The 12,912-nt window shown below is 38.8% G+C and overlaps 1 protein-coding gene across 9 annotated transcripts in view; it reads right to left on the minus strand.

Annotated features, from left to right (window-relative positions):
* Window positions 1–4,843: 4,843 nt before the first annotated feature.
* Window positions 4,844–12,912, minus strand: part of fam131bb (family with sequence similarity 131 member Bb) — a 40,590-nt gene continuing 32,521 nt past the window's right edge. For all 9 annotated transcript variants that reach the window (XM_073871925.1, XM_073871922.1, XM_073871924.1 and 6 more), the window contains 3 exons: window positions 8,663–8,967; window positions 7,637–7,888; window positions 4,844–5,754 (listed from right to left, as the gene is read on the minus strand). In XM_073871925.1, the coding sequence (XP_073728026.1) occupies window positions 5,527–5,754; window positions 7,637–7,888; window positions 8,663–8,967 (785 nt within the window). In that variant the 3' untranslated portion in view covers window positions 4,844–5,526. The remainder of the gene's footprint in view (window positions 5,755–7,636; window positions 7,889–8,662; window positions 8,968–12,912) is intronic.

A 12,912-nucleotide genomic window follows, 5' to 3' on the forward strand; every position in this document is an offset into this window, starting at 1 on the left:
TTTTTGGGGAAAATTAGGAATATCAATATTCTTGAGGGGCAGGAAGGTGTTTTGTTCGTGCAGGAAAAAGAAACCGATAAAAGAGAGAGAGAGAGAGAGCGCGAAAGCAAGAGAATTCAATGGAGGAAGAACAGATTGGAAGAACCTTCAGTAAAGCATGCATAGATATACGTATCACAGAGCGTTTCTTAATGTATATCACATCTGGATAAGCTCAGTCAGTCATTTCCCAAATAAATGCATTTGTATATCTCACAGGTTAAAACAGTCTGAGTACTTCAAAACAAACTTGATCATGACAGCGTGTCTTTCACAGTCTTACTTTATCTGAATGTGATTCTTCCACCAAGAGGAGACAACACAGGGTTAGATTAACAGACAGTTTACATCTGAAGGGAAAGATAGCGGAAGAGAGAGCATCAAGTACACTAGTTTCCATAAAAGAGAGAGAGGTAGAACAAAGGACCGTTACAGTGTCATGCTAACGTACAGTTTCGTAGTGAAAGATGGCAGTAGAATCATACAAAAAATCCATTTGAAACACAATTGATAAGCCACCACATCCAAAGCAAAAAATTACATTATTTATTCATTCTTACATTTCTTATCTTACATAAAAAGCAATAAAACAGGAAATGACATCACTCCTTTGGTTGCATTAGTATGACCTAGCATCCTGTGATTGGCATGTAGGTTTAATAGTTCGATTATACAGTTAAAATCTTTGAGGCATTTATTTTCGAGCTGGAGAATATCTGGATATATTACATAATGCAATGTTTACAGGCACACTGTGTGAGAAAAGTAAAGTGGTACTTTAAAAATCGACTCCAATAGATGGATGTACGAGGATATTTATCCTCCCTGTTAGTGATATCATGACTTATTTAGAATAGTAAAAGTTGATAAATGTGTCATTAGGGAAACATTTCCCAAAATCCAGCACGAATATCGATCCAGAATGTTTGAAGTATGCTTTCATCCAAAGCAGCAGTCATATCAGAGCATCTCTGGGTTAAGTGCTTTTGCTGGAGCTAACACACTCATGATCTTGTTAACCCTTCAGTGTATTCGTGATCGTGAACAGTCAAATTTTGCTATACTGTATGTACACGTAAGCCCCAACTATAGAGAAGAAGCTTTATATTTGACTATCATTTTGTTTCATGAGTAAAAAATAAAACCCTGAGGATGAATGACTTTTGGAATGACATTCTCACTTAAACCAGAGAGAAAAAGAGAGAGAGTGACACCATTACAACCAAAGGACTCTTTTTCTCCATATAACAAATAGGTTTTATACAAGCTGCAAAGGTAAATCCCTCCCCTATATAATTCTTAAATAAATAAATGGGCACATATTATGTACTGTGAGCCACCGATACGAATGAACATTGAAGCTTTACATGACATCAACACTGATCTCTATATGATTTAGTTTAGCTGGATTACTATATGTAAGCTCTGTACATTACAACATGCAATGAGTTTTTCAATGAGAAAAAACTTTTACACGCAAACAACCAGAGGCTCAACAGTAAAATAATATGTACCCCAACGTATATAGGAAGGAGTGCTCACAATTTTGTAGAAAAATAAACATTGTCCCAACGTTGCATAAATGATCAGTCAATAAATAAACTCATTCAAGTCAATACACTTCATAGCTATTAGTGCTATTTCTTGCTCACAAGTTAGTCTTTAACACAATCATCATGGTGAACTGTGTCCTCCAAAGAAACCAGCAGACGCTGTTATCTTTTTTAATCCTTAGTGAGTCATGCATGACATCACAATGCAGAATGATGTAATCGCCTTGTTTTTGAACCGGATGACCGCACCTGTTTCAGGATGCATGTGTTTCACGTCTGTTTATGCACAAACACACAGTCAACACAGAGTTTGTATCGTCACGGCAACTGCAATAATCAGTGACCGCGACAAACGGGAAGACGCTGTGCAGTTCATTATTCCAAATGGCCTGAGTTGTTCGTGAGGTCACTTTCAATGCACACCATTCTCAAAATCCATATCCTTTCTATTTAGGAACATTTTTCGTGATGTCTTCTTTGATGAAGGATATTTACAATATGTGGATCCAGGTACATATTCTCCACTTCAGAATTGTAGGCAATGAAATCATTTTTTTATAAAATCACAAAACATAAAACTAACATGATGTAATTCACTGTCTGTGCTATTTGTGTGATTTTTTTATTATTATTATTTGTGACCCTGGACCACAAAACCAGTCTTAAGTAGCACAGGTATATTTGTGGCAAAATTCGAAAATAAAATGTATTGGTCAAAATGATCAATTGTAAAGATCATGTTTCATGAAGATATTTTGTAAATTTGTTACTTTGAAGGAACACACCGACTTTTTGGGAATCCAGCCCACTCACCGCATCCCCCAGAGTTAGATAAGTTCATACATATGCACCCACCGCCAGCCCAGCCCAGCACAAAGACCGGAAGCAAATGGCTCCAGCCAGCACACCGCTCCCAATTAGTGAAAAAATAGCACTGCTACTTGGGCAGAGTGATTAGCACAATACTTGCGCAAACTCTCTGCTCCTCACCACGGGACATCTCAGGTCCTGCGAGCAAATCACTCCACCCAAGTAGCAGTGCTTCGCCATCTGAGAATATAGTTTCCAGTATGTATACGGTTAAAAGATGGCTGTCCCATCCCTACTGAAAAATCCAGCTTAAGCTGGTATCTGGTTTTAGCTTGTTTAAGGTGGCAGTAGTTGGTTTAAGCTGGTCCTCCCAGCCTGAGCAGCTAAGTCAAGCTAGACCAGCTTAAAAAGTGACCAAAACACAGCTAGACCAGCTTGCTACACCAGCAAACCCAGCTGAGACCAGCTAAATCCAGCTCACCGGCTTATCCACCTTATGACCTTGTTATATGTACATGCTGTGACTATAAAAATCACAACATATAAATAGAAAAATGTTGTTATTTTGTCAATTATTGTGAGCAGTATGCTAACCGGAGCCATCCACCTCCAGTCCCCGCGCCAAGCCAAGCCAGCAGTGGGCGCGGCAGACAGATCCACGGGACGCACAGAGATGAAAAAGGCATGCATGGACCCATCCAACTCTGGGGGACACGGCGAACAAGCCAAAGTCCAAAAAAGTCAGCGTGTTCATTTAAATATATTAAAACTTATTTTTGCAGTTTGGATAACCAAATGCAATTTTCTCAATATTTCGTTTTTTGCACCCTCAGATTCCAGATTTTTAAATAGTTGTATCTCATCCAAATACTGTCTGTATTTCAAAAAACTGACCCTTATGACTGGTTTTGTGGTCAGGGTCACATTTGAGTTTAATTTGCAGGTATCATGAATTAATTTTGTCTAATATTTTATCTTAAATGCAGAAGTGAGAGAAGTGTGTTTCCTTTACTATTTTCTTCCCATGACTTCCATCCAGAAGTAATCTACCTTTACCCAGCAAACCAATGCAAGTGCAATAAGTTTTTTTCTTAAATGGTGCAATTCTGACCCCCTTCCAGGTACGCACTCAACACACATATACTGTAGAGATCACAGAATCAGTCTGAGGCTCTGCTCAGAGTACTGAGGTCCAGTGCAAATATCTATACAGTGTTGTATAGGACTCCAGAGTTTTACACTGACAAACCACATGCATGCCAAAGGACACACAAGGAAGCACACTTTGTTACAATCCAGTACAGTACAGAAGTAAATGTGTCAATGTGTGTGTGGCTAATAAATGTCATAAATGTACTTTAAAATCTAAGTTGAGAGTGGTCTATGCCAGATTGGAAAGTCATTTCATTTGATTTCATTTTGTCACAAATATACTGTAGAAGTATATGATTGTGTATGTATGTATTTTGTTGTCTAAGTCTGTGGGATTTCAAATACCTTATTTATAAAATACACAGTAAGCAGGACAATGTATATTGTGCAGTGGATTGGTTCAATTCGCCGTCTTCCCACAAAAGTAGCAGCATCATAAAACTGCAATTAATAATGTTATAGACTAATTTTATTCTGTCCGGGTCATTGTTATTACATGTATGGACTTAAAAGAGCATCTGTCATTGCAGATAGTGAATGGGTGAAGAGGATGAGAGAGAGTCCATAGACGGTTTCAGCAGCAACAACATAACCGAATGGCTTTTGTGGCCCAAACGTAACTTTCGGTAGACATCCGCAAAAAATATAACAATAGAGTCAATCAATGTAGATCATTTTTACGGAGCCCCTAAGGGACATGGAACAAAAATTGAATAAAGTTTAGTTTTGCATGCGCACGCGAAACTATCACGTGCGCACGTGAAACTATCACGTGCGCACGTGAAATTACCGCGTTTAGTTTCGCGTGGGCACGTGAAACTTTCTCTTTCACGTGCGCACGCAAAACCACAGCGTATAGTTTCGCATGTGCCCGTGAAACTTTCGCTTTCACGTGAGCACCCAAAACTAAACTTAAAAAAAATAAAATTCTGCATATGAAGGTTTTGCGTGAGCACATGAAAGCTTCACCTGAGCACTTGAAACTATCGCGTGCCCATGTGAAACTCTTGCGTGCGCACATGAAACTATCGCGTGCCCATGTGAAACTTTCGCGTGCGCATGTGAAACTATCGCGTGTGCACATGAAACTACTGCGTGCGCACATGAAACTACCGCGTTTAGTTTCACGTGCGCACATGAAACTTTCGCTTTCACATGCGCACGCAAAACTACCGCGTTTAGTTTCGCGTGCGCATGTGAAACTTTCGCTTTCATGTGCGCACGCGATAGTTTCACGTGCTTGAGAGAAAGTTTCACGTGTGCACGCAAAACCAAACCTTAGATTCTCCTTACTCCAATGTCACCTTAGGGGCTCGGTACATTTCTGATAATAAGAAAAATAAATTACAAGTAAATGACCTTTTAGTTTAAATCATATCAGCCAGACTAATAAACAAACACCGACCGTAAGTTAACTTCGGGCCAGGCGCGTAACCATGAAAACACGTATGCGCGGGATGAACTCGTCTATAGTGTTAAATCACACTGGACATTTCGTTTGTTTCTTACTGTGTTTATGTGGGAACTGAAATTGCAGACACAGAATATGTGCAAGTCTGAAGAGTATAGGCTAAAAATGCTTGTTTTTTACAGTTATATATTTTGTTTTGATGTTTTATTAGAAAATGACCATATTTTTGTCATTATGATTTTTTATTACTATAGTTTACTGTCTTTATTTTGAGTATAGCACTCTTTGTAAAAGCATGCACACGTTAAACTAAATGTACTTCATATTCCATCTCGATCACTCCTGGATGATCCTCTATTATTTCCTCCTTCCAAGAATTTCTGCCTTCCACCTTTAAACATCCGTAATATAAGGCTTACAAAACATAACAGTGTTCGCGTAAGCTGTGCGTTAACCTTCGCTGCATTTCCGATTTGGGTTCGACCACCAACTTGAATTCCATCCAATTATGGAGCCAATTGAAATGTCTGCCAAAATCAGCTCGAGTTTCACTCCTGCCATTCAATTGGCTGCCATGACGTCCACAGGTGAGGATTTTAACTTCTCCTTCTCTTCCAGCTCTTCAATGACAGATGGAGAGACATCAGAAGGCTTTCGCTCTGTGATTGGTTCTCCGGGGGTTTGACACGGACTGCTTCCTGCTGTTGAGGTCACTTCCTCTCTCTGTGTCACTGGAGATGGAGTTAATGTCACTGGTTCTGGTTCCATATATAACGTTACGTCATCATCCTGGAGTAGAGAGAGTGGATGTTACATTTTTCACATTTTTAACTGAACTGTTGACAAATTACATAAATAAATACAAATACATAAATACAAATACATAAAGGTGCTACAAAAGTTATTTTCATAACGATGCCTTTCCAGATAGCAGACGACTCCAGGCTGGATCCAAACCGGATCCGCACCAGAGCTGCTGACTTTCGGCGCAGATTCGATGGGGATTCTGCCCTGAGTCATCTACTGTCTGGGTTAAAAGAACCATTTTTGTTTACCAGAAGAACTAAAAGATCTTAAAGAGCCACACAGATCCAAAATCGAAAATGATCTGTATTGCAGTGTGTCATGTAGTAGTCCATCAATGTAAACAATGTGCAAAGTAGTTGAACCAAAAAATGCACGATTAATAAAGTTATTGGCTTCTAAAGTAGGGAGTCGACTCTTGAATCGCTGAAACAAGTCATCATATAGATTGAATCTCCTGTCTGTCTTTATCCACGTAATACCAACACTTTGCATAATAAACTCTGCCTACAGTCCTGCTCGGGAGAAACGAAAACTATGACCTGCCCACAGACACTTCAGCTAGTTAGTGTGTAAACATCATATCATGCTGTGTTTTCAGTTTGTGTTGTTTTCATTGCCAAAGGATGAAGATATAAAGAATCAGTGGTTAAAATTACTTTTTCAAGGAGGGATTTACTAAACGTTTGGCTGTGAAGAATAAGTGGTTAAAATTACTTTTTCAAGGAGGGATATACTAAACGTTTGGCAATGAAAGATGGTTCAGTACCCACTTTATTTGGAACAACATGTGTTATCAGTAAGCTGTGCTAGCAACGCATGTTGCAGTTAAACTGTGCCCGGATAGCTTAAGTTACATTTGCTTAAATGAGGGTAAAAATGTTAATGTTGTCGTCGTTTTTATAACTTGGACTAATGATAAATGATGTGTATTGATGTTGGGGTTTAAACTCCTAATATACTGTCAGGGAGTCACTTTAGCAAGTTGCTAACGCATGTGCACTTGTCTTTACATTTTGGCTATGGCTCGGTTAGCTACATACTTGCTTAAATGAGTGTAAAAATGTTAATGTCTGTCATCGTTTTTATAACTTGGACTGATGATGATGAATGATGTGTATTGATGTCAGTGTTTAAACTCTTAATATACTGTCAGAGAGTCACGTAAGCAAGCGGCTAACGCATGTGCACTAACTTAGTGTTTACATTTTTGCTATTGTCCAGTTAGCTTACATACTTGCTTAAATGAGTGTAAAATGTTAGTTTCTGTCGTCGTTTTTATTGCTTGGATTAATGATGAATGATGTTGTTGTTTAAACTCTTAATATACTGTCAGAGAGTCACCTTAGCAAGCGGCTAACACATGCTGCTACACTTACGGTTTTGCTATGACCCGGTTAGCTCACATAATGCTTAAATGAGTGTAAAATTTCGTTTTTCATTGCTTGGATTAATGATGAATGATATGTATTGATGTCAATAATGTCTTTTCAGTAAATCATGTTAGCACTAGGTCAATACATGTTGCACTATTGTTGGTCTGTGTCACTGATCTGTGGTCTGTGCGGAGACTCTGTCAGTTGACCAATCAGAGCAGAGTAGGCTACTTAAAGGTGTGGTTTAGGCAGACTGAGTCGTTGAACGACGAAACGTTTGGGGATCTCTGGGAAATGGGGTAATTTTAAATTTATATTTTGAGAAAATTACAGTGTTTTTTGACCTTGCATGCATTTAAACCTGATGTCCAGGACTTATAAACAGTGATAGGACGCTTAAAATTTGCATCTTACTGGCTCTTTAAATATGCTATTTCCTTCTTGTTTTAGAAGTTTCGTACTGTACCATTGCATATGACCTTCATCCTCACCTTGATCTCCTCCTCCTCCTCCTGTGCTTCCAGTAAAGGTGAGTGGTCTGTGGTCATTTCCTCCGTTACAGCTCCCTCTGCTGCCGCAGGCATCCCCCCATAACCAACCATATCTGCCTGATAGGTCTCGGTCTGCCCCGGTCCCCACAAATCCACCAATGGGGGATGAGTAAGGGGAGGCAGACTGTGAATGGTGCTGTTGGGTGTAGCTTGTAAAGAATGGGTGGCACTCTGTAGTCTTTGCTCCATCATCTGCACAGGACAAGAAAAACAGCGTTTTATTGCAGCACAGCTACCTGTGTCTACTTTTGCAAAGACTGATGGGATTAGTAGTGTCCTCATTTGCTCAATTACTGCGATGATCAATGGCTCCTGGTTAATGGCTGGATGATAAAACGGGATTAATTATGTTTTTAATGCTCTTGTTGCTGATACTGTGCCGTTGCTGGAATGACCGCTGGGAATTGTAGTATTTCATATTGGGAAGCTGATAGAGCAAGTGCGGTTATTGCTGAACATGCGAAGGGACTTCTGGAGAGATGTTAATTGTAATGGTGGTTTTGTGACTCGCCTGTTGTTCATAATAATATAAAATCTGTTGCAGCAAGGCCTTATGGGAGTCTTAAGTTAATATGACAAGGATTGTCGTTGCAGAAGCATATGGAGGATGCAGTTTTATGGTGCAGAGAGCATGTGCAAGCGGCACTGCAGTGTACCTGCGACAACAGGCTTAAGCGCTGTCAGTATTTCGTATAAAGTCAGGTTCATTGAATAGAAAGTGCTGCTTGTTATACCCCAAAGGTGCTTTTTTGAAACAATAAATGAAAATTCTATCCAGCATTTTATGCTGCTTCATTGAAGTCTACATTACAAAATATCTAACCGGTGTTTTCTTCTTAATGCTTGTGGCACAACAGCGTGAATGCCGTAACTTATTAATATGGGTGCTAAAACAGGCCTTATGGCTTGTATGTTTTACGTGTCACCCGCAGTGGATGCAGCTGCTGAGGTTTAACATGATCTCACCTGTTGCTGCTGTTGATACTGCAGCAGCTGCTGCTGCTGGTATTGCTGGATCTGGTGCAGTTGCTGGATATGCTGTAACTGATACTGCTGCTGCTGCTGCTGCGACAGGAAGTGAGTCGCCGTATTCGGATCGTATCCGCCCTCGTTGCCCACCCCCATCCCGTACGAGCCAGTGGCGGGAGAGGCCACGCCCGACTGCTCGTTGCTGATTGGCTCCCAAGCATCAGAGGAGGAAAGGCAGTACATACCCTGCGAGACGTAACTGTGGGGCCACACCTCTGCAGATGAATGATGTATTATCTGATCTGTGTGTGGAAAAGGAAAAAAGTATATTATAAAATGCATCTGCATTTCAGATAAATATTCAAACTTAGTGTAGTTTAGATTTGTATTGTCGTCTTGTTATTATTATACACATGCAAAAATTAATGGATTCGAAATATTTATTTCAAGATGTGATAATATTTTATTCGGTGAGAATAAATAAACTGCAGTCTTGTGAGAAAGTCAAAAATAGCTACGCGTGTAATAATGTAACAATTTTGAACAAATCTGACCAATCAGAGTCAAGTATTCTCTGATGGACAAATAGTATATTATTAATATTAATCAGCATCGTAATGAGGGAAAATAAATGGCTTGATGAATATCATCAAAGAAAAAACTTTCGATTGTGAACCTCCCCTTGCAGCAAGCAATTTTGCATTTAAAAGCAGTGGCGGCTCATGACTGCTCATCCAAGTGGCGCTAATTCAAAATAAGTGTTCGGAGTGTCATGTGTGTTGCTTGTATTTTTAAAATATGTGTTTGTTGCATCATGTGAACCATGTGCATCACGTGTTTTGCCAAAATAAGTGCCTGCTGCACACGCGTCAAAAAGGTTTATGATAAAAGAGAAGCTCACGTTAACAAAATACACACAAGACACTCACTTAACAGTAAACTCTGATTACGCATGAGATTATTCGAGTATCTGGCAAACGTGAGCATCTCTCTTATCATAAACCCTTTAGACACGTCTGCAGCAGGCACTTATTTTGACAAGACACATGGTGGACATAGGATTTCTCAATGCGTAGAACACATATTTTGAAATTATGACCCACACACATGACGGGCTACATACATGTTTTGACCAACTTCGCATCAAGCGCCCTCAAAAAAAGAAGTCACCGGCCGCCACTGTTTAAAAGCCGTCAAAACCAGTGGTTCTCAAACTTTTTCGGCATGCGGGCCACCTTTTGTATGGTGCATCCCTACGTGCCCCCCATAGAAAATTTATGACATAAAACATTCCAAAACTAAATATTTGAATTTAACAAAACATATTAAATTATACAATGTAGTGCTGTTTGTTGTTTCTGAGATTTAATTGCACAGAATTTATGATAAAAAAAATTTTTTTTAAATGTCATAAAACCGGAGCCCCCCTTGCACCATCTCAGAGGCCCCCAGTTTGAGAACCACTGGTCTAAACACAGCCCAGATGTCTAGGATAAAACAAGGCAAAATTTGGTCTGTCAGAGAAAATGTATTAAACGTCTAACCATAGCCCAAATAAAATTAAATAAATAAATGTAACCAAACACTTTGCAATCACTGTTGAATTTTCTTACATGATGGAATATCATACATCTCACAAGTTATTTTGGCAAAAAAACATGTAACCAAATTCAAGTTTATTATGGCTATACAATGACATGACGGATATTGCTTGCTGTTTCAGAACATTCATATCACAAAACGACATAGAAATAAGTCAAAGCTTTAGCTCATAAAAATGCTAAAGCTAAAAGCAAAACTCACTGCAGGGTTAATGCTGAAACCTGTAAACATCACTGCTTAAAGATTAGTGCTGCAAATGCGCAGTTCACAAACGCATTGTGTGAAACCTAACTTAGCAGCTATGTGTCTGAAACTGCAGAATGTAGCATCTATTCACATATATATCTATGGTCTGAGGTGGTGTGAAATACTGGAGGCAGGGACAAATTTGCATATTCATTTCTATGACCCGAGCTCTACCATAGATATGTATATAAAGGCTAGATGGCTCGTCCGCGCTGCTGGCCAATTGAGTGCAACGTCCGCATTTTGGCGGCCATCTTACGACAGGGCGCTCGCTCACTCGTAGCATTGAGTTTTAATGATGCAGGTACTTTTAAATGACCATAACTTGCTTAATTTTTTACCGATTTTCAAACGGTTTGGTTTGTTATAAACGTCAAAGATGTACCTATGACACTGCATACCTATACTAAAAATAGAAAATAAATTCATGAAACATGTTAAAGCATCCAGAATTATAGCCACGTTAATAACGTTTGTAAAAACCCAAACCGTTTGAAAATCGGTAGAAAATTGAGCAAGTTATGGTCATTTAAAAGTACCTGCACCATTAAACTCAATGCTACGAGTGAGCAAGCGCCCTGTCGTAAGATGGCCGCCAGGTGATGCCGTTAGGGACTCCGCCTTGAGCCATCTAGCCTTTATATACATATCTATGAGCTCTACTATTGAGTGGAGGCGGGGACCAATTTGCATATTCAATGATCTGCGTATTCTAAATGAGTTACATTCAAACTGTATTAAAGGTAGCGTGTGGAAATTTGAGCGGCATGTAGAAACATGTCAGGGACTTGCAGGGGACCCGTGGTGTATGTATGTAGATAAAAATGGCTCATTCTTAGGTAATCGAAACCATACAGTTCATTTAGCAAAAGTCTTTATACACCACTGATAATATAGTTATGTATATTATATTGCATTTCTGTCAAAAGATCCTTTTAAAAGTCACACATTTCAAATACTGTAACAGGTAAAACTTTTACATATGATATTATGATGCTCAAAGATGAGTTTCAACTCATAAAATTCTTTGAATTTAAATATATTTTGCCTAAATATTTAACAAAATAAAGCCTTGAAATTTCAATTTGTACTTTTTTCTTTTGAGCCACTTATTTTTATACAAACGTAAGGATTTTCAGAATTCTAAGCTGATTATGAAAGCCTGTGTTGAATAATAACAACTTCTGATATTGAAATCCCTTGCTTCAGCATCTCCAGCGGCCATCACTGTGAAATTGTTCTCTCATTGCATCCCTCAGGCCGGGCAAAAATGTAATTCTTTATTTACGGCGGTAAATGACTTTGTAATGAAGCATAGGATTGCTCACTCGTTCACACACACATTGTCCACTGAGTTAAATATTTCTCATCATCTGTTACCTTCCTTCTTTTCGCTTACTGCCTTTCTATTAAACAATGAGATTCTACAATTCAGGATAGAGTTTGTGGCACATACTTTCTAGATGTTGAAGAAAAACCACCTTGCATATTTATTTATTTTAAAGCTTCCTACTGTCTCCAAATCAAAATAAAATTCATCTTATCATGTCTGTAACATGATGTCATTTGGCATGCAGATGGTTTTTGTTGTCTTGAGCTCTCATCCGAGTCTGTAAGGCAGTAGTGAGTGAATTAGTTTTTGTTCTCCTGAGAATCACGGGTACCTGACCTTTAGTTATTCATTTATTCAAAACCCAGTGTGCACTGAATTCAAAATTAACAGCAATATAGCAAATCGAGCCTCACTACAGGGGGCTTTTAATGATGACTCATATTTTTTTTTAAAAACTCTTAGACTAAATACAACAAATACTTTCATTGTTGAGCTTGCAAGAAGTCAGTCAGGGATATAAACAATACTGTATCTTTCTGAACTTTTCTTAATCAGTCTACGGAAATACATTGGGCTCTATCTTACACCCGGCCCAATGTGACGCGAGGCACGACTCATGTGTTTCTAGTTTTAACCCAACGCATTTATCATTTTCACGTCCAGCGCCAATTTGTTTAACCCTTTTTTAACCTTTATTTAACCAGGAGAATCCCATTGAGATTAAGAACCTCTTTTGCAAAGGTGACCTGGCCAAGACAGCAAGCAGCATATAAAAAATACAGACACATAGGTACAAACAAATACACACACACACACACACACACACACACACAAAAAAAGAAACTAAAACCAACGCCTCATAAAATCAATTTAGATGTTTACAGTCTAAAAACATTCACATATTAAGGCATCTGCCTCTAAGTCTTTCATTTTTAATTTAAAAGCATTTAGCGAGATTAATCAGTAAGTTTCAAGTTTCAGTTTTGCAACGTATTCCATGATGAAGGTGCAGAATACTGAAATGCCTTCTTTCCCATTTCCGTACGAGTCTTTGGCACAGAAAGCA

The sequence above is a fragment of the Misgurnus anguillicaudatus genome, chromosome 10, assembly GCF_027580225.2.
Source record: "Misgurnus anguillicaudatus chromosome 10, ASM2758022v2, whole genome shotgun sequence".
Lineage (NCBI taxonomy): Eukaryota > Metazoa > Chordata > Actinopteri > Cypriniformes > Cobitidae > Misgurnus > Misgurnus anguillicaudatus.